Source organism: Carassius auratus, chromosome 26 (genome assembly GCF_003368295.1).
Source record: "Carassius auratus strain Wakin chromosome 26, ASM336829v1, whole genome shotgun sequence".
Taxonomy (NCBI): Eukaryota; Metazoa; Chordata; class Actinopteri; order Cypriniformes; family Cyprinidae; genus Carassius; species Carassius auratus.
Window position 1 is genome coordinate 15,299,990 of NC_039268.1, and position 23,593 is coordinate 15,323,582.

Consider the following 23,593-nt stretch of genomic DNA (forward strand, 5'->3'; position numbering starts at 1 on the left):
CACTTTATATTTATATACACATACACTTTATTTATCTAACACACATACTTAGTATACACTTAAATTTTGCACATAATATATATGTACATACATAACTGCATTTTGTAATATACCTGCCTTCAATTGTCATTTGTATATTGTCATTCACTATCTACTTATTTGTATTTTTTATTCTTTTATTATGTGTTTTATGCTCTGTCGCTGTCATTCTGTTGTACTGCGGAGCTTCTGTCACGAAAACAAATTCCTCGTATGTGTAAACATACCTGGCAATAAAGCTCATTCTGATTCTGATTCTGATTCTGATAATCCCCATTCCAAAGAAACCAAAGATAACTGGACTTAACGACTACAGGCCTGTGGCTCTAACGTCTGTCGTCATGAAGTCGTTTGAAAAACTGGTTCTGGGTTATCTGAAGGACATCACTGGACCCTTACTGGACCCCCTGCAGTTTGCCTACCGAGCAAACAGGTCCGTGGATGATGCAATCAACATGGGATTGCACTTCATCCTGCAACATCTGGACAAAACAGGGACTTATGTGAGGATCCTGTTTGTGGACTTTAGTTCGGCTTTCAACACCATCATCCCAACAACCCTCCAGACCAATCTGACCCAGCTCTCTGTTCCTAGCTCTATCTGTCAGTGGATCACCAGCTTTCTGACAGATAGGCAACAGTTAGTGAGACTGGGGAAATTCATGTCAAACAGCTGCACCACCAACACTGGCGCCCCTCAGGGATGTGTTCTCTCCCCTCTGCTCTTCTCCCTGTACACCAACGACTGCACCTCTAAAGACCCCTCTGTCAAGTTTGCAGATGACACTACAGTCATCGGCCTCATCCAGGACGGTGATGAGTCTGCTTGCAGACAAGAGGTTGAGCAGCTGGCTGTCTGGTGCAGTCTTAACAACATGGCACTGAACACGCTCAAAAACAGTGGAGATGATCGTGGACTTTAGGAGAAACCCCCCTGCACTTTCCCCACTCACCATCATGAACAGCACTGTGACTGCAGTGGAGTCATTCAGATTCCTGGGAACCACCATCTCTCAGGACTTGAAGTGGGACAATCACATTGACTCCATTGTGAAAAAGGCCCAACAAAGGTTGTACTTCCTTCGCCAGCTGAGGAAGTTTAACCTGCCAAAGGAGCTGCTGAAACAGTTCTACTCAGCCATCATTGAGACTGTACTGTGTACTTTTATAACTGTCTGGTTTGGCTCAGCAACAAAATCAGACATCAGAAGACTACAGAGAACTGTTCGGACTGCTGAAAGGATTATTGGTGCTCCCCTGCCCACCCTTCAAGAACTGTATACATCCAGAGTGAGGAAAAGGGCTCATAAAATCACTTGGATCCCTCACATCCAAGAAAGTGAAGTGACATTCAGCCAAGTATGGTGACCCATACTCAGAATTTGTGCTCTGCGATTTGAGCGATTTTCTTGTGCTGCAAATCCATTTATCCTTTGCTAAAATTTCCACGTCTTCATGGAGAGAGCGCGTCATTGTTGCTTAGCAACGGCAGACGCCTTAAGAGTGCTTCTGCCCGAGCGCTTTGGAAAGAAGGAGAAAGCAGCGCGCCTAGCGTTTTCCATGCGTTTTTATATGTCATGTTTTTTTTTGGCAAAATTCAATTTTTATTTATTGAATAATTAGAGCAGAACGAATATTCGAATGTTCGACTATCCGTGCACACCCCTAATAACAACACTGTTGTTAAACTTTCATGTTCCTTATATCTGAGATTATTTCACTCTAATCCTTCCTTTTACCAATGTCAAGATTTGTTATATTAAATATTATCCATCCCTCTGGTCAGTGGCAAAATCAAGTCGTAGATGAGAGGGCAGCAGTATTCAGTATAGAGCATTTCCCCCACACGCTGCTGCCACAGACACACACTTTCATCTTCCGTGCAGTTTCTGTTCCAGTGAAATCACAAAATAAAATTATGACATGACCATTAACCCTTGAGAATTTGAGAGAGGTGGGTCCAGATGTGCTTTCTGAAATCCAATTTGCTGTATTCCAAATTGATTTCAAACTCACATGGCTCTTTGCACGCCCTTACAAAGGAGCTTGTACATTCCTATCCGTCAAACGCTCCATCAGAGCGATCTCTAGTGTATAGACACCCTTCTTTGGGGAAAATTGGCCAAATCATGTTAGGGACATTTCTAAAAAGTTGGCAGAAAGTTGGTAACATTCCTACCTAAATCATTTTTGTGGGGAAGTGTTAGTTACTTTAATGACCAATTTTATTTCAGTATTTTCTAAAATGGCTATCTGTATTTTTTTTTTTTTTTTTGCAATGTGCCTATTGGATATAACCATACATTTCTTTTTTTTCTTTTTTTTCTTTTTTTTTTTTTTAGGTCAGCTTTTGTTTTAGTAATTGTAATACTTCAAATTAAATGGTTGAAAAAAAAAAGTGTTTTCTAACATGGCTATCCCATTTGCATTTTGCCTGCTAGATATGAGTGCATATGAACTCTTATGAACCGATTCGTTTCTGAGGTCACAGCTGACAATGGGTTTTGTTGTAATAAATTAATAAATAGTATTCTAAAAAAACATTTTGTGAAATATACATAGACATTCAAATTTAAAATTTTTCCCCAAACTGGAAGATATATTTGCAGAGCCCACAGCAGCAACTTTTAGTTTAAAGATGAGAATGCTTAGAAGTAATTTATGAAACACGTATAACTATCTATGGACTAGTACGAGACTATATACAGTACCATACAGCCTTTCTACAACTCTTCAAAATATAAATTTATCTTCTAGCAATGACAAAATGTAACATTCATGCATTTCTCTATGGATCTTTGTGCATAATTCATTCATTCATTCAATTGATGACTATATCATAGGATTCAAAAAGTTATTTGACTGTTAAATGTTTCTTTTTGTGAACAAATATGCTGAAAATGCCTAGTCATTTTTTTTTTGTCTGGAGAACAGAGAGTATGACACTTGGATGCTTGATGTATTGTCAGATTAGCCAAAATATTTAGTAAACAAATATTCAAGGGTTGGGGGATGTGCAACTTTGTAAATGATAAATTAGAATTCTGCAGAAATCTTATTCTCACATCTTCAAATGTATACTCCATGTCCTATTGATGGTCAAGTATTGTAATTTTCGGTCACACTTTATTTTAAAGTACTAATAAACAACCAATATGTTAATAATAGGCATGTTAATAAGCAATTAGTCAATAGTGAGAATTGGTCCCTATACTAAAGTGTTACCCAATTTTCTATGTCTCGCAGTCTGTTGTTATTATTATTCATTTCATATAAAGATGTTTATAATTTTAATTCACCCTCTTTTTTCTTGACGAACCCAGACATATGAGGTAGCCTTAAGGCCCATCCAATATACTCATGGCAAGGTTCTTTCCTGTTCCTCATTTAGGGGTAAAAAGAAGTTGGAAATATCATTGAAGTGGTATAGTGTTTGTAAACATCCAGACACCACCCATGCTGCTTAGACAGCTGTTTGAGTGAATATGTAAATATGTGCTGTACTCTTTTCTCTTAATAACAAACACACAACAAATCACAGTGGTGAGAAAACAGCAGTTAAGAATAGTAAGAATAAAGTACCGGACTGCTTAACGGTCCGGTACTTTAACGGTATTCTTATCGGTACTTGTGTTGTGTGTGTGTGTGTGTGTGTGTGTTTTAAGAACAAGTTGAGAACAGAATTAAAATGTCTTAATTTTTTTTATGTAAAATTAATAATGGGCTTGTCTTGGACCAGAGGTGTTAGGAGGAGTTGGTTGGTTCATAGTAGCTGCAGCTTAAAAAAATTATATATATATTTATATATATACAGTATTGTTCAAAATAATAGCAGTACAATGTGACTAACCAGAATAATCAAGGTTTTTCGTATATTTTTTTATTGCTACGTGGCAAACAAGTTACCAGTAGGTTCAGTAGATTCTCAGAAAACAAATGAGACCCAGCATTCATGATATGCACGCTCTTAAGGCTGTGCAATTGGGCAATTAGTTGAATTAGTTGAAAGGGATGTGTTCAAAAAAATAGCAGTGTGGCATTCAATCACTGAGGTCATCAATTTTGTGAAGAAACAGGTGTGAATCAGGTGGCCCCTATTTAAGGATGAAGCCAACACTTGTTGAACATGCATTTGAAAGCTGAGGAAAATGGGTCGTTCAAGACATTGTTCAGAAGAACAGCGTACTTTGATTAAAAAGTTGATTAGAGAGGGGAAAACCTATAAAGAGGTGCAAAAAATGATAGGCTGTTCAGCTAAAATGATCTCCAATGCCTTAAAATGGAGAGCAAAACCAGAGAGACGTGGAAGAAAACGGAAGACAACCATCAAAATGGATAGAAGAATAACCAGAATGGCAAAGGCTCAGCCAATGATCACCTCCAGGATGATCAAAGACAGTCTGGAGTTACCTGTAAGTACTGTGACAGTTAGAAGACGTCTGTGTGAAGCTAATCTATTTTCAAGAATCCCCCGCAAAGTCCCTCTGTTAAAAAAAAGGCATGTGCAGAAGAGGTTACAATTTGCCAAAGAACACATCAACTGGCCTAAAGAGAAATGGAGGAACATTTTGTGGACTGATGAGAGTAAAATTGTTCTTTTTGGGTCCAAGGGCCACAAGGCAGTTTGTGAGACGACCCCCAAACTCTGAATTCAAGCCACAGTACACAGTGAAGACAGTGAAGCATGGAGGTGCAAGCATCATGATATGGGCATGTTTCTCCTACTATGGTGTTGGGCCTATTTATCGCATACCAGGGATCATGGATCAGTTTGCATATGTTAAAATACTTGAAGAGGTCATGTTGCCCTATGCTGAAGAGGACATGCCCTTGAAATGGTTGTTTCAACAAGACAATGACCCAAAACACACTTGTAAACGGGTTCCAAACCAACAAAATTAATGTTATGGAGTGGCCAGCCCAATCTCCAGACCTTAATCCAATTGAGAACTTGTGGGGTGATATCAAAAATGCTGTTTCTGAAGCAAAACCAAGAAATGTGAATGAATTGTGGAATGTTGTTAAAGAATCATGGAGTGGAATAACAGCTGAGAGGTGCCACAAGTTGGTTGACTCCATGCCACATAGATGTCAAGCAGTTTTAAAAAACTGTGGTCATACAACTAAATATTAGTTTAGTGATTCACAGGATTGCTAAATCCCAGAAAAAAAAAATGTTTGTACAAAATAGTTTTGAGTTTGTACAGTCAAAGGTAGACACTGCTATTTTTTTGAACACACCCCGTTCAACTAATTGCCCAATTGCACAGCCTTAAGAGCGTGCATATCATGAATGCTGGGTCTTGTTTGTTTTCTGACAATCTACTGAACCTACTGGTAACTTGTTTGCCACGTAGCAATAAAAAATATGCTAAAAACCTTGATTATTCTGGTTAGTCACATTGTACTGCTATTATTTTGAACAATACTGTATATATATATATATATATATATATATATATATATATATATATATATATATATATAAAAAGGTTGCAAAATGTGGCAATTGGCTATTTTGTAAACTAACTTGAGGTGCTGTGCATTTAAGTTAGCCAAATAAACGTTTACATTTACATACTGATTTTTCCTTATTTGGAATTTTGAAAACAAGTAGAAAATATGTTGATTTCATTCTCATTTTTCCCAAAAGAAATCTACAGAATTTCTACGTAAGGTTAGCATACCAGGGAGATTTTACATTTTTTTTAAATGATGTGAACAACATTGATTCAACTTGATTTTAGCATACATATCTGACGTAGATGGGGCAACAACCAGAGACGAGCTAGCTAGGCAGTGATACACATAATGCACTTTTGAAAGATGCTTTGACATATTGCTTGTGTTTCCGCCCTTACATGCAAATATTGTTGTGCACTTATGACCACGAGGGTTGTCAGCATTAACTGTAAAAGTGTAACCACAATTTGGAACGTTTTGCTCTCTCCGCCATCGTCACTCTTTGTTATAAGCGGGAGTTTTCGTATGCGTGTGCCGCGCTCGTTCTTGTTGTGTGTGTGTGACTGACTGACAGCCTCCGTGGCACGCATGAGAGTTCACGCAGACCTCATGGACAAACGTCTTAATATGATCGCACATTAGAAATGTTTGGCGGGATTAAATGTGCACGACAACATTATTAAGCAAAAATACATAGTACATTATTTTATTTCCTCCAGTACCGAAAGCAGAACCGATACCGTCAGATCTTACTCATACTACGGTCTTTCATAATTTAGCCCCGGGGCCAGTTTAATACCGGGTTTCGGTACCCATCCTTAGTTAAGAAAGCATCTGATGAGAGAGATGTGGATATGCAGGGTTTTTCCTGGGTCAGAATTGGTCTTCGGTGGTGGCTGACCGACATGGTTATCCACACACAGCAAAGAGTACCCTAGTACCCACAAGATCCGCAAGCCCAATATTGACAATAAATGTTAAATTTAAAATAAATACAAAGAAACCAGGGGTGGCACGGTTCAACTTTTTCACGGTTTCGGTTTGTTTCATGATTTTAGAGTCATGGTTTTCGGGAACAGTTCGGTATGTGCTATGTTTATGGAAAAACTATACTTTCTAGTGTATATATATATATATATATATATATATATATATATATATATATATATATTATTCTACTACAAACAACAGCACAAATAAATACAATAGAGTAAAGATACAAAGAGTGATTATACTTTTTTTTGGGGGGGGTCTAGCATAAGTCTTTAGGTACATAAATTGAATAAAGTAATCAAATGTAAAACAGCATTGCATATTGTACTGTATAAATTAAAGATTGTTGATTGCTGAACTATTGATTTTTTTTTTGTGTGAATTTGTCCATTTGAACACAATAGCTACTACAGAGAGATCTTAATATTTGCACGCAGCACATGCACAAATCTTCTCCCTGCGCGCGAGCTCGCGTCCTTTGGCTCTTAAATGTTTAAACTGACAAAGCTTAAATTGGTTTAGTTTAAACGCATATTAACGTGTGCTGTTCAGATCTCATCTGTGCACGCGCTGTCAGCACCCAGGTGATTATGGAATAAATTACTGCTCATATTCCAGCAGTAATTCACATTGATCAAGAGTGAATGGTTTGTCCAGGGTTTTTTTTGTTTCTAGTTTTTTTTTTTTCATCACTATTGTTGTTATGTCTGGTTGTAAGAGAAGATAAGGCAACTTTTTTTTTGACTGCAATTCACACCCAGCGGTAATTCAGCCAAAAATATTTTCCGAATGCACCACGTGAAACATGTATTCGGTCTTCCGACCTTAGGATGAGTAGATTTTGATGCGAGGAGAGAGCAAAGACAGAACTGAAGACAGCGAGTGCGCGCGTGGGGAAGGAGCGATGTGCTCATTCTTTCCGTCACTCCTTCAGTAGCCTGCTTCAACTATAATCAACCCAATTACAGATCAAATAAGGCTTTGGCGGGACAGAAAATTGTTTTGGCGGCCGCCAAAAAATTGTCAATGTAGGAAAAACCCTGATATGTTTAAACCACATCTGCACATTAGCACTCCAGTCAAGTCATGTCACATTTATTTATATAGTGCTTTAAAGAACAAATGTAATTTTCAGATGTTTCTTAAATTCTCGTTTTTCACTTACCTTATTAAATGTCATCTTTCACATCAAATTATTAATTTGTTTCAATTAATTCAGTTGGAATAATAAGAAACTGTAGAGCTGATATCATTCAAATGAAATCAGTACAAAAAATCAGTACAAAAAACACAGAAGCTGCATCTGAAGTGGCATTAGATGTATTTACACAGACAGTTTGATGAAGCTGAGGTTTCATAAATACATTTGCACTGCAACTTCTCAAATGCTTAAAGAATTTTATAAGATTAATGTATTAAATAATTTTTTACAAATAAGAAATGTGGGAGGGAAATGCAATGATATTTTTAAATGTGAAGCCAAACCAGTTGGTGGTGGCAAATGGCTGTTTGAATGAGTGAGTCATTTAGTCCTTCATCCAAAAGATTTGTTCAAATAGCTGATTGATTCAGAAATTATTCAAGTAACTACTGTCTTAGAATGGGTTACTGAATCATTGACTCACTTGATTCAGTCAAAACAAGGATTCAATCAGTAACGAAACACAGCTGTGTTGCTAGAAAACACAAAACAGTTCTGCAGGGCACCGTGCCGGATTTCTGGCATGCAGCGTTTAATAAAAATGTAAAAAAAATCTTGTTGATTTATCACTTTTGGGTCCATGCGTTCGCCTACCAATGGTAGGACATTAACTAACAGTAACTAACATTAGTAGCCAGTCAGAATGTTTTGCTTTTATTAACACGAGACGCGCATAATAGTATTCAATTGCAGAATCGCAGCCCTGGTGAATGGAGAAGCGCGACAAAAAGCTGTCAGGCGCAATGGTCAAATATATGGTATGATTGCCAAATGTTATGATTGCCAAAACATATTTACCGGATTTCTGAAAAGGTCCTGTTCACACATGATCTATTAATGGTAACTTTACCAGTAAAGACTGTATGTGTGAAAGGGGCTAAACTCTTCCTCTGTATACGCTGTGAATTTTTTAATTGCTTAACTTAATCTGGAAAACTGTGTGCATTATCTCATTAGATTTGTAACGTAAATCATTTATAAACCTTTGCCAACACAGCAGATATATCAACCTATGTCTAAATATGCCATGTATCGTGATTTTAAAATAAATGTTTCTGAATGTGGCCAAATATTAAAATTGAATGGATTTAAACATTGTTTAATTAAGCTGTAAAGTAAAACGTCACCAGGCCGTTGGCGCCCTCTGCAGGTATTTGTTTTAATACATAATGTACTTAAGTTATGTTCATGTTATATATATAGGCATATTACAATATGTATTTTATTGTTTTGTTAAATACAATCTTGTAATTTCTTGGTTTTGATGTTGTATTTGAGCCAATTATTATTGCCTCATTGTTAGTTTATATATAAATAGTCATACTAAAGCCTGGTTTTCACTTAAGTCTGTTTTTTGTGTTACAATTTTTTTTTTTTTTTTTTTAACTAGGATTACTCAGTTGTCAAAATAATCAGTAGATTAATTGATTCCCAAAAGAATCATTAGTTACAGCCCTAGATTAGTTAAAATATTTATAAATACAACTGCATTGTTTTCATTCTTCAAGTCAATCATATATTCATGAAAAAGAAAATCAGTTTGAATAAAGAAAACAATAACTTTGACATAGTATCCTTTCAAATGTTAAAGTTGTCACAGTCATTGCATGCTTTGCATGTGCTGCCCCGAAAGAAAAAAGTTTTTTTTTTGCTTTAACCCCTGGTTCTGCTGTGGCTTTGATTGGAACTATATTCATCAGCGAAATTGCAGAGAAACAGTCAATATTGTGTCTAAAACTTAAGTCACTTAAATTTTACCTCTTGTTTATTGCATGAAATCATATTGCAATTGTGTTTAAATATTTTGGTAGTGCAATGTTGCATACCTAAATCATATATTATAAATGTTTTTTTTTTGTTTTTTGTTTTTTACTACTGCAGTATGCATCTATAACTTTCTGTATGTGCTGTTACGCTCATTTGTTTTGATTTCTACATGAGTCTCTCTCGCACTCACTCAGGCAGTGCAAGCTTCACCTGGCATGACATAAATACATTACCAGTCTCTGTAATTGTGACGTCAAAACAGACCGACTCGGAATCGACCGACTGACCGATCGGTGCATCTCTGGTGAGCGTGATTTTACCAAGTACAACATGTTCCTGGATCAACATTCCAATCAACCAATCAGAATTGAGATATAATTTTTCAGGATATATCTGTTTTAGGCTTCCACTATGTGTTAGGTGCTTACACACTTTTGTTAGTCAGCTATTATTTCCCTCAGATTTTCAGTGGTGGACAAAGTACACAAATAAAGTACTTGAGTAAAAGTACAGATACGTATAGTAAAATATTACTCCAGTAAAAGTAAAAGTACTCCTTTTTCAATTTTACTCAAATGAAAGTACAAAAGTAAAAAAAAATTATGTACTTAAGTAAAAAAGTACTGAAAGATAGATGTTTGCAATTTTATATAGGCTACTTAATTTAATTTTATATTAGAATATATTTTTTTAAATAATCCTACTGCTCAAAATACCTGGATTTTTTCCCAAAATAACCACTATATGGAGTCAAGATATATTTTTGTTGTTGATATGGACTACGTTGATGAGAGTGATGTTAACTGTGAAGCTTACACTGTGATTTACCTGAGAGAAAACAGAGATGACCATTTGATCTTCACCAGTAAGAACAAAGTATTTTAAAGTTTGTTGTTTAACAGAACATCACAGTTATATGACATGATAATAAGGCCTGAAGTTAGGAAGAACATTTTAAGAAAAATATAATTATATTTTCATAATTATTTTTTCCTTCTCAAATCTTGTCTGTGGTGTAAAAACACCCCTGGCCAAACGGGGTGCATCTCTTCCCCTCTTTGATAATTAGGCTACTGTAGTTACCATGTTCTGAACATCACATCCTTTCTTTTATCCCTAGATGTAATATATATATATATATATATATATATATATATATATATATATATATATATATATATATATATACATATAATATATATATATATATATATATACATATAATATATATATATATATATTATATATATATATATATTATATATATATAGGTGGTTGAATAAAAATATTTGGAAATTATTTATAAAAATTACCTCAAGTTAGCACCAGCAAGCTTGTTAGCTAGACAGTTAGCATCAGCTAACAATATTTACTTTCAGTACGGCTATGAATAAACATTCATGTCTGTCTACTCGTCTAGTTAATCCAAAGAATATAAAGTTACTGTTGATAAACAATATAAAAACAGACGTCACATAGGACATGGTAGCATTTTAATAAAACTGTTAATATTACAGCAGCGGGGAATTTGAACATGCACAAGTTATTTTATTTAATCTGTGTTATTTTCTGCGCTCTCTCTCTCTGTCTCTCTCTCGCGCGCTCTCTCTCTGTCACTCTCGCGCGCACGCTCTCTCTCTGCCCTGTTTAACTTGCATGTGGTTTTCAGTCCTGTCAATGATAAACTTTCACTCTATGATGGTTAAGCTGTGCAATTAATCCTTGAATCACATTCGTCAAGGGCCGGGGAGCAGCTGGCCCGCACAGTTAATGAATAACAAATCAACTACGACAGCCTACATTGCACATCCTGCGATGTGACTATCGTGGATTTTTACATCGCGATATCGATGCTTAAACGACACATTGTGCAGCCCTAGTTTAATGGTGTATTTTTATTTCTTTATTTTTTTTTTACCTAAAACACAGATAGGCTGATTGATGTGTCTGCGTCTGCACTCGAGTATTTCAGTGGGCTCGCTCAGATAGCTCACTCTTTACAGCGGATTTAGTTCCCAAACAACTGACAATTTTGACCTAAATATGATTTTCAGTTACAATAATTAATCCTAAATTTCGACATTAATAACTTACCTTTGGCAACATCAGACGCACGCGCGCTCACAAGATCATTTGAATCAGTGAGAGGTCGACTGCAGAACAGCTGCAATCGGATCATTCTAATTCGTAAACGAATCGTTTGGTGAGATTTGCGATGCGATTTAAAGGTTTATTTTGAAAAGACTCAGTTCGTTCATGATGAATCAGACACCGCTTCTGCGTGTCGGAGCACGTGATATATTATAGGGAGTAACGATATGTTTTATGAAATGTAGTGAAGTTAAAAGTACGATCTTATGCTTTGGAATGTAGTAAAGTAAAAGTAAAAGTTACTCAAAATAAAACTACTCCAGTAAAGTACAGATACTTGAAAAATGTACTTAAGTACAGCAACGAAGTAAAGCTACTCCATTACTGTCCACCACTTCTGATTTTAGGAATAAATTATGGGTAGGGTTAGGTTTAGGTGTAGGGATTGGGTTAAGTCTATATTTTTGGACAACAATGTTGATCCAGGATCATCAGAAGATGTTGATCCCGGAACATGTCTTACTTGGCAAAATCACGGCGACGGTGTATCTCTAGTGTTTACTAGCTGCAGCGAACTTTTCAAAGAAAGTTTGCTTTGGAAAGGTATTTGAACTTTCAGAGCAAAAGCCAAACAAACTTTTTGCCTGAATTTGTTCAAAACGTCAAACCATTTAGTTATTTGTTTTGCTTGAAGAATATCTGGGCCTACAATGTAAAAGTGCTTTTTGAATCTGTAAAAAAAAGACATGTAAATTAATAAAATCACCATGGGCATTTTAATCATGAATATTCTTTTTCTCTAGTTACTTCAGGCTCTAAATTACAAGTATATGATGTATAATGGTAAAATACTTTTAAAAATCCATTAAATCTCAGACAACTAAAAACATTGTTGTTTAAAAGAGAACAGTCAGTGTTTAAAACGTGATTGATTTATTTGTTTTATTTTTTTCTGCACACAGCATAATATTGAAAATAGTGAGCCACTGTGAAGCCAAAGACTTATGTTGAGCTTTAGTTCTCAGTTCAGAAGTGTCATGAGATGGAACACAACTTGCCCGTAGAAATTTTCACTATTAAAAATAATTATAATAATAATAAAAAACATAATTTTTATTAAATGATATATGTTTTACATATTATTTTTGATGTTATCAACACAGTATGAACAGGTAATGGTTCCTTAAAGTTTTCTGTGATGTGATCATGCTCAAATAAGAGTATCAAATAAGAGCTCAAATAATGTTTTTTTTTCGTTGTTGTTATTGTTTTTTGCAAGTGTGTGGTTTGAGCATGAGGCTACAGAGAAAGACAGGTCTGCAACTCACTAGAATCTCAGCCTTGCTTTTTGCTGTCCAAAGGTCAGCTCAGGCAAAAAAAAAAACTGTAAATATTTCACAACATGTTCATTCGACAAATAAGCATCCACATTCACCATGAAACTTTTATTAACTCAAGGCGGCAGAAAGTTCTGCTCTCCAAATGTGTTTATTTTCCCCTCTTTAAACAAGCATAGCAACAAAGTTCCTGCCATGAAGTCAACAACACAAACTCTGTCATACATTGACAGTTCCCCTTAAAATTAATTTATATTACTCTACAATAACCTGTAAGATTGCATCAGGTCAGAAGGTTTTGATTTGTGGTTACAAGTCCCTTTTCTTAGTCTGTCCATTAAAGGCCTCTTTATGAGCTCAATCAGTTAAATAGACCTTTAAAAAGACGAGAAATTATGTGTCATTAATGATAATTGATTTAAATAGAGAAAGTGGCTGTCAGGTGACAGTATGGGTTTTTAATCCTTCAGCAGAGCTTCTGTTTCGGGAAGTGCCGGAGGACGAGGTCAGGAGGAGCAGCACCCCCATCAAGACAACCGCCAGAAGAGTGGAACAGACTTTTAAAAAGGTACCATTCGTTGGCTGTTTAACCTTTATTTGAATAGCTAAATTTTGTGAAGAATAATAATGTTAGGTCACAGTTCCTTACATCAACTGCAGAGCCACAGACTATTACCAGACATTAAGTGCATAAAAAGTCAATGGTAACACTTAAAAAATCAAAAATCAGTTTGATAACATTATTTAATTCATAAGTATCATGAACACTAATTTAAACTTTTAAATGTCAACTTATTTAAACTAAAGTAATAATTTTTCCTCCGAAAGACAGATGTGATGTGTGATGTCCAATTAATATTTCATATGTTCAAAATATACATTGTCATATAGACAGGTGAATACTGTTGCTGAACTATGTAAAAATCCACTCAATTTAAGCTATGCATGAAAGCAATTTAATTAACAATTTTTTGTAGCATTTATTAATCTTGGTTATCTATGTCCATTGTTACTTAATGTTTGTTTATATTAACTAGTATACATGTAAACAGTTTAAAGTGCTAAAATGTATAGATTAACATTAAAGGGTTACATCACCCAAAAAAAGAAAAGAAAATTAATTCATTAAATACTCAGCATCATGCGTATGCATTTTTAGATGAAGCGGAAGCAAGCTTATGCTCACAAATCCACAAAGATGTGGATATAAATATATATATATATATATATTTATATTAGAGGTGGGCATAGATTAATCTAGATTAAAATGGCTCATTCGAATTCTGCCGACTGTATTCATAATATGTGTGTTAACCAAATAAAACTGACAAACAGTAAGGCTTTGAGAAGGGGTTTATCAAGCTGCATTAGAAATGTACATCTCCTGTTTCCAAAATGCATAACAAACTGCTTGAAAAAGCTGTAAACTAATTCCACATTGCACAAGGTGCAAACTAACGTACGCCTGTTTCACACATACTCCGTCTGCAGTGCAGCCATGCACCCATGTTACGCACCCATGTTAACGGATTCCAGTTGTGTTCCAGGAGCATTGCTTCTGCAGCAGTGCAGTGATCGTTTACGTACCGAGTAGCGAACTGCAAACGCGTCCTGTGTGAAAGCACATAGAGGCGGCGCCATGCCCATCTCGGGACTCGGGAGTGTAACCAGTGCTGAAGTGGTCTCATATGGAGCAACCCAAGCTGCGTGACTGCGGCTGCGGATGCCATATGCGCTAGGAGCCTCTGAAAGTGTTTCAGTGGTACCACTGTCCTGCCTCTGAAGGAACTCAGGCAGTTCAGCACTGACTGGGCACGCTCGCTGGTGAGCCGTGCCATCATACTCACCGAGTCTAACTCAGTACTGAGATGAGAGATTCTCTGCACAGGGGAGAGCTTGCTCTTCTCTCGGTTGACCTGAAGCCCCAACTGACCGAGGTGCCGGAGCACCAAGTCCCTGTGATCGCACAACTGCTCTCGCGACCGGGCCATAATGAGCCAGTCGTTGAGATAGTTGAGGATCCTGATGCCGACTTCCCAGAGTTGGGCAAGGGCGCCCTCTGCGACCTTCGTGAAAGACACAGTGGGACAGGGAGAGCCTGAAGGGGAGGACCTTGTACTGCCATGCCTGACCCTCGAATTCAAACCGCAGAAACGGTCTGTGGTGAGGGAGGATCGAGACATGAATGTACGCGTCTTTCAGGTCGATCACTGCAAACCAGTCCTGGGGCTGAACGCATTTGATAATGCATTTCTGCATCAGCATCTTGAACGGGAGCTTGTGCAGGGCCCGATTCAAGATTCGCAGATCCAGGCCAATAAATAGAAAATAGAGCCACACTCCCAAACTCCATACAGGTGGCACCAAAGGGGCAGTCAATATACCCGCAGTGATGCAGTGATGGGGAGTTGTGTCTGGTGGCCCAAAAGGCATCGCGTTCCTAGTCATCACGGTCACACTCCTTGTGTTCCAAGAGGAACTGGCCTGAGACATTTGGAGAGGCGTTGCGTCTCCAAACCGCAACCTCTTGACCTCTGGCGAAAGGGGGCGTCGTGGGTGAGAATGAGGAGGCAGTGCATCACTCATCGTCAACCCGCGAGCCTTGCAACTCGGAGGAAAGGGAAATTGTTCTTTTCTGAAAAAGTGGGTGCAGAACAGAAGAAAAAAAAGCTGTGAATTCTCCACCCGGCCCTCCTCAGGGGGAAGAAGTGGCGCTGTCTCCGCCAGCTCCTGAAAAGCAGTCTCCCATATCTCCGAGTTGTCTGTGTCAGGGCCGCTTAGTCGTCTTCCTAGAAGATTTTGCAGCCGGAAGTGACACGGGGGCGCCGCTCTCCTGCACAGGGCTCTACGCGCCGGCCTCGAAGAACTCTCAGTATGGGGCGGAGCTGGAGTGGAGGATGCAAGTGGAGCGATCCAACAAAAGACAAAAGAACACAGTGATGGATACGCTGGACACGATCCCAATCAGTGAACTGATGCTCGTTCTGTTTATGATGAAATGTACTGATACTGCGTTCAGATGATTTGACACTATAGTGTGATGTCATCAAGTTTTTCGCTCTGGAGCACAGATGACAACTCTCGCGTCCGGTGTAGACACAGACAGTGACTGCTTTATTTACAAATAAGTTCTACAAGAAAAATAAATAAATAAATAAATAAAGGTCTTTCCAGCATTAAGGTAATAACATTACTGTTTTTTTTTTTTATCATCTTGTTGCAGTTATAAATTTGACTGCTAAATGAATGATAAAAAACTATATTAAAACTTGTTTTGTAAAATTTCTTTGTCATTTGAATATTGATTTAAAAATCGGTTTAAATCATAAATCAGATTTTTTTTCTAAAATAAAAAGAAATCTGGGATTTTTTTTCGGTCATATGCTATTTGCCCTACTTTAAAAGCAAGTAAAGAAGGCTCCCTTTAAAATCACAAGTTGTCAATTACTAAAGCTCTTTTTTACACTGTGTGAATTTTGTTGATTATAATGAGAGAACTTGAGTTTAATTGTGAGGACGTTTTATTAATCAATAATTAATTCAATTTCTTTTGAATAATATGACGCATAATTAATATAATATAAATAATACTGCACACCTTTTAAATGTCTTAAATCTAAAATATGGTTTAAATCCATGTAGCTTAGAAAATATAAGCACAGACTCAGGCACACGCTTGACATTTATCCTGCTTGAATTCATTCTAAGAAATGCACAACTCATAAATACCAAACTTTCATTTGTGAACATTAAATATATTAAATATTTAAACTATAGTGTTTTTCTTTCATTTTCCGTGACTGAAACAGTCAAATGTAACACATCAGCAAGGCAAAACTGACATCTATTTGCGAAAATGTGCTTTGATGCGCTTGTTTGATAACTTGTGGTTACTCAGCGGTCAAAGCTGCAAATGCACTTTACACATGCCGCGGCGGCGGTACCCGTGGTGGTAAAAAGGGCCTTTTGAATAACTACTTACTGTATGAATATTAGCGGTGGAGAGGCTCGGGAAAAAACAATTGTTTGGCACATGCAAGAACCACGTTTCAACTTAAATCTGACAACGCTGTAATATTGTTTGCTATAAATAACACATAAAACAAACTGGGTTCGGCTAATATATTTTTCTGTTGATGGATGCGCATTCTGGCTTCCCAATACATTACAACAACAGCGATGTAGCAATGTAGACAACAGCGAAAATTATGGATGCCATTTTCATTACATCTTGCCTGTAATGCCTGAGCACCGTTTTTGAGCGCAGGCTCAGCGATTATTTGATTACAGCTGTTACCTGGGAAACCTCTCTCGTGCAGTACAAGCAGGGCCGGCGCGTGCCTATAGGCGAACTAGGCAGCTGCCTAGGGCGGCAGCTCAGCCAGGGCGGCAAGAGAGTGAGAAGGAGAGAGAGAGAGAGAAAGAATTATTAATTTATTTGTTTGTTTCACATTAGGTTACAATTATCGCTATATCAACAGAATTTTTTTAGTATAAATAAAATAAAATAAAAAACTTTACATTTCAAATAAATATTCCTGCCTGGCAGCGCCCTATTAGTAGGTCTATATGCATACAAAATATTTTAATGTATATTCAAAAATGTCAACACAAATAAAATTATCTGGTCATACAGTGCTTTTCGCTGCTTAGAGACAATGGGCGCGTATTTGGATGTTTATATGACATCGCATCTCTCAAAGAAAAGGAGAATAGAAAAGTTCTTCAGGATTGCTAGGACTGGAAAAGACCCTGACTCATGGAGACTCGCGGGATGTTGATGGCCATGAATTGTTTGAAGAGCTGACTGCTTTGGGCAGACGCCTGGTTGCTGGATCTAAACCCCTGGATGCACTTAAATTCATCTGTGAAAAAGGGATGGAATCAATTTTACGAAATGTTTTTTGTAGCATTGAGAGTGCTTCTCACTCTCCCCGTCACTGTGAGCTCTGGAGAACGCAGTTTCTCAAAGCTTAAACTGATTAAAATTGATCTTCGAAGTACAAGGTATGCTCAAGGACGCAATCAAAGCGTTTGTCGCTGCGAAAGCCCGACGCGCACGCTTCTGAAATTTAGGTGTGTGAATGTGTGTATCAGTCAAGAAAAAAATCGAAACCTGCAGTTTTGTGAGCTAAAATGTTGTGTGCATATGTTTAGTTTTATTCTGTACACTATCTATTAGCCTGTAAAACAGAAATTATATGCAGCTGTTGCATTGTGTACCTTTTTCACCTTTTTGCAGAATGAAAAAAAAACTTCAAAAAAAAAGGTTGCACGTTTTTATTTTAGTGTAATTTCATAGCTAAAAAAAAATAGTTTACATGAATCTTTAGGATCCCTAATTGTGAATGTGAGGTGGGGGCGGCAAGATCGTGCTCTGCCTAGAGCGTGATTTGAGCTTACGCCAGCCCTGAGTACAAGTGCCTCCTCCTGGCAGAGAATGAATTTTCATATATATGCCACCACAAATAGAGTGCAAGGATGTGGGTAAAACTGCTTTAGTTATGAATACTATTAAATATTTTAATTTGAATGTCAAATTGAAATAAATGCTGTTATTAGAGTAGTTAATTGTTAGCATAAGTGTGTTAATTAGCTAACGTTAATATTATGAGGATTAGAATTCAGTTTATTTATTAACTATTTAATGCTCCTTTAACTTTTATTAGGGTAAAAAAACAGGAGTTTACCCTATTACAGCACATAAATATAGTTATAAAACAATATGATATTACAAAATATATTTTGTAAGTAAGACTAAACACTTTATTTCACTGTTTTACATCCTAATGCACTTCGCATTGCTAGCAAAGAAAATTGCGTCTTTGAAAAATATTTCAGACGGGTCAGGCTCGCACACGAGAAAATGTCTCGGATGTGACTAATAACACCAGAGACAATTTAGGACTTTGATAACACTTAACTGTGTTAATAAGGGTTAATCTCCGTTTTTACACCGCAAGTGGGGGCTGTTTACACCAACTAGTGTTCAAATTCAACACCACAACGATATCGTTGACTTGATTGCAAATAAATGCACAGACACTATTTAAACTGAACAGAGATGACATCACTGAATTCAACGATGAACTGCCTTTAACTGTCATTTTGCATTATTGACACACTGTTTTCCTAATGAATGTTGTTCAGTTGCTTTGACGCAATGCATTTTGTTTAAAGTGATATATAAATAAAGGTGACTTGACTTGACAACTTTAACTCGTTACTCTGTAAGTCCTTAACACTGGGATTTCAACACTGGAGATTTTACGGTGTACTGAATTGGTGATTTTAAAACCATGATACAAATGGAACCGTTCCACCCCTAATGAATATTAGCCAAAAGTAAATTTATACATTTGAAAATGTTATTACATCTGTAGATATTATCGAAATATCATTGTTGGTAATGTAGTTATGCCATCTGAAGGAGGATCAAGTGCAATCAAAAAAAAAAAAAAATTATATTTTGAGTTGTTTAGAGATTTTAAAGTCTAATTATAAAATTTGATTTTTGTCTCATGCTGTTGGTTTTGATTTTGGGTAAGAATTTTATTTCAGTAGAATCAGTACATAACTATTCAAACCTAATGCAAATAGGTCACATGCAGAGCTCATAGATCTAAAACTAGAGACCGGTCATGCAAAATAACAGTTTATAACAATGGTTATGCTCAGACAAAAAAAAAAATAAAAAAAAATAATAATAATTGTAGTAAAGTAAAACAGCAGTAAACGCCACCTGTCTATCTGTATTATGGATCGCTCATTTAAGCCCTCAACAGCACAACAAAGACCCTTAAGACTCATTTGAATGAAACTAAACTGCTCTGTTTGCATTCGCTGACTCTGCTGGTGTTTGACAGCGGGCCCTTCACTCATTTAACACAAGCAAATCATTTGTCATTAGTATTTAGCCTGAACAAATTAAGCTCACAGTCTATTCAGAAGCACTTGACTTCCCCTAAAGCAATATTTAGTTTGATTCTAGCTGGAGGGGCTGGTGAGAACTGAGGGAACATTCTGAGCAAAGGAATGAAATGGTTTGTTGAATAATTCGGAGCAGATGATGGCATTGTGAGTGGTGCCAGCAGCTGCCATATGGTCGTGTAATGGGGGCTGTCATCGCCTTTATTACCGAATGACAAGCACCATGTTAAACTTAATAACCCACAGGGGCAGACTGCTGTTTATGTGCTCCTGCAAACGCATTATAAATGAAATAATTTTTGATGGAGTTGTGGGAGGGGGGGAGTCGTTGTCAGCCAGCCGTAAAGGGGCCTAATGTTGTTTGAAAGGTGGTGTGCTGCGGCAGTATGGCTGTGAGAGTGCTAAATAAAAGGCAGCGATTTGCCTGGGGGTATACACCCAGCAGGCATCCCCTCCTTTTTCACACCCTACACCAGGATTTGACAAGCTGCCTAAATGGCCCTCTTTTATGTTTAACCATGAGTAACAAATTTGGGGGGAATCACTGAGTGTCTGCTTGCCTGCCCAAGAACGGACCCTCTCCACAAAGGCCAAATGAGAGTTTAAAGTACAAACATCTCAAAAAGATGAGGTGATAATTTGCTGTGCATGTGCCTTTGCGTACTCCCACAGATCGAGCAGTTACAAAGTCAAATGGTTTCTCTGGAGAGCGAGATTGTGCGGTTGCGAGAAAACAACAGAGCACTACAGGAAGCAAATGGAACCCTGGCTGGAGACCGGGATGATCTGCAGGCCAGAGTGCAGTTTCTGCAGAAGACCAAGGAGGCAGAAGAGGCCCAGTCCAGGGAAGAACGAGACAGATTGTTGGCCCAGATGCAGAGCTTTGAGAAACAGGCAAAGGAAGCCATGAAAGTTGCCACCCAAACCAGGCGCAGACTGCTTAAACTCCGCCAGGAACTAGGAGTCCTTCGAGCAGAGAGAGATTTCCATCGGTCCGCAGCTAAACGCAAGTCGAAATCTACCAGTCTGGCAAGCAACAAGATCAGGTCCAAAGCACCCTGGGTTGACGCCTCCAGCAAAACACGCATACGCTCGACGCTGTACAGGATGGACAGTCCAGCCAAGGACGACTGGGAGGACATGAGCGCAGACAGGTACTTCCCCCACATTTAACTATCCCTGTCTCTTTCCCACTCTCCATCTCTCACACTCTCATTATTTTTATGACTAGGGACAGCACGCATATGCAAAAACACAAGCAAACGGGTGATTGAATCCCAGCTTCTATCTAGTTGGTATTCAAAAGAGAAAAAAAGAGCAAGACGGGGGCAGAAAGAGGGAAAAAATCCGATCCTTTGAATTATCCCGGGATGTCTTGCTAGGAGCTTATTGACTGAAATTTGCATGTAGAATTAGCCACCTCTGAGCAGCCGAGTTGAACCGGTGCCAAGAAGCACCTCAACCCGCCCGCAGCACCTCACTTTCTGCCCAATGCCATTTTCCCAACGTCATGAGCCCCGAAATTGACAGTTTGGCAGGTTAATTTAATTTGTGATTCCTTTGCATATTCATCACTGACAGAGGAGGAGTCCTAGGCAAACTCTGGCCAATCAATTGAGTTTTCCTCCTCTGACATTCTTATTCAGCTATGGTCCCAGCATCCCCCTTCTCTCCTCCTCTTCCTATATTTTATCTAATTTAACAGGATAAATTTTGAATGACTCTGTTCGGGTTTCTACCAGATGTCTACAAGCTGTTTAACATCCTCCGAAACTTCAGTAATTATTTAATGAAAGTTTTATGTCACCTCCTGCATTAGAGTTTATGGCATGATGGATGGTATGATGATTTCCAATGATACCAGTTCAGATTTATTTCACCCAAATGCACCACTACTAACAAAACGGCATGCTGGAAGCTTTCCAAATCTGTCTCCAAGAGGCTCTTGTATGAGATGCCGGAGTGTTTAGAGTGTCCCAACTGTGCCTCAACAGTTTGAGTTACACACCACACATGGGCGTTTAAGTTTCTGGGTTGTCTGCTTTTTTGCTAATTAACCACTCTCACGTGAATGCTATGGAATGGCACATAGTAGTCCCGATATATCTCTTTATCTTGGTAAATAAGTCAACTTTATCTCTGCAGTGACAGTGAAGAGTTCTCTGACAGCCTGGAAAGTCGATATTCTGTTCAAGCCCGACGAGTTTCAAGGAAAACTAAGGTTTGTTACGCAAAATGTTTATATTATTTTTAGGACCTTGCAATATTCTCTTCTTTTCTGTTTTAAGATTTAATTAATTGTCATTTGAATTAAATAATTGTCATTTGCCTACAAATCAGTATATTTTGTTTTCAAGAAGATAGTCAACAGATTCATAAGAAAGATATTTTAAAGGTGATAACCAAAAATCATCACAAAATGTTTCAAAAAGACTTTATTTTAGTGTCCTTTTTATGTGTTACATGTACTTAATATAGTAATAACAGTAAGTTATGCATAATTACAAGCAGCTAACCCTAAACCAAACTCCAACCTTGATCCTATATGTAAGTACATGTTGTTAATTAATATTGTTTGCTTCTTATTTGCACAATTACACCATAACAAGGACACCTTGGAATAAAGTATAACTGAAAGTATGCCACTTGTCATCCAAACAGACTGCATCCTGCAAACTAGGCTGTATCTGAAATTGCATATTTCCCTGCTATATAGTAGACAAAAAAACCATTATTTGGGGGGGGGGGGGGCAGGCGACCTAATGTTTCCGGCAAGATTCTTAAGTGCGCATCCAATGGTCACTTTACTATCCCATGAGGCCATGGGAGAGGATTTGTAAATGGCAGTAAATCAATGCAACTGATTCTGGTAAGTTACATGACAGTGACTACATCACTAATGGACTATCTTCATACGACACATTTCCTAACTATATAAAACATTTTTTTTAATACTTTTAAAGTTTCTGTCTAATCAGTTTCTCGATCTGGCAGGATGTAATCTGATTGGCTGGCTTTAAACAGCTTCTTAAAGTGCACATAGGTATTCTTTTGTTTTGTTTTTTATGTTGTTGGTGTTGCTTTTTGTTTACAAGCTGTTAATGTTAATACAGGGTCTGTGAAGTGATACAAGGAAAAGAAATGGAAAGAATTATTATACAGGTAGAAATAATTATTTTACAAATGAGCAATAGAGACAGGTAATTAGAAACATTTCTAAAACACGTACATATATACATGTATGCATATAATTTTGAACATATGTAATTTAAGTTTTTTTTTGTTTTGTTTTTTTGGTAGGTGCCATATTAAATGTGATATAAACCATTATCAGTTTGTCTTCAGCTTTAAATGCTCAAGCTTTTTACAGTCTGGGTAAATTCTGATTTACTGTTAATGTTGTTATTGTTCATCAGCTGAAAAAAAAAACATTCTGAAAGTGATTCAAACAGAAAGCTTTAGTATGAAGTCAAAGATTGGGCCTAAGTTCATGTACAGTAATTGGTTGAGGCAATGTTCATGTATCCTCAGAGCCTAAGTTGTAATGCTTTTGAACAGAATCAATCTACAAATATCTTATATATAGTTTAAAAAAATTACGCTCTTCACCTTGAAATTGCCTCTTTTGATTTGCGAAGCGAAGCGTTCAAAAAAACATTTAATTCTTGACTTTAAGCAGCTGTGTCGATTGGGAGATGTGTATCAGAGGTGTCTGTTCCTGTAAAGTGCGATCTCTTCTCGACAGACTCTCAGGGCTCCACTCACTCTCCCC

General features: G+C 37.4%; 1 protein-coding gene across 4 annotated transcripts in view; it reads left to right on the forward strand.

Annotated features, from left to right (window-relative positions):
• Positions 1-23,593, forward strand: part of cntln (centlein, centrosomal protein) — a 144,168-nt gene that overhangs the window by 90,834 nt on the left and 29,741 nt on the right. For 3 of the 4 annotated variants that reach the window (XM_026204410.1, XM_026204408.1, XM_026204406.1), the window contains 3 exons: positions 13,362-13,459; positions 20,494-20,975; positions 21,967-22,042. In XM_026204410.1, the coding sequence (XP_026060195.1) occupies positions 13,362-13,459; positions 20,494-20,975; positions 21,967-22,042 (656 nt within the window). The remainder of the gene's footprint in view (positions 1-13,361; positions 13,460-20,493; positions 20,976-21,966; positions 22,043-23,593) is intronic. The other variant, XM_026204407.1, reaches the window with a different exon arrangement.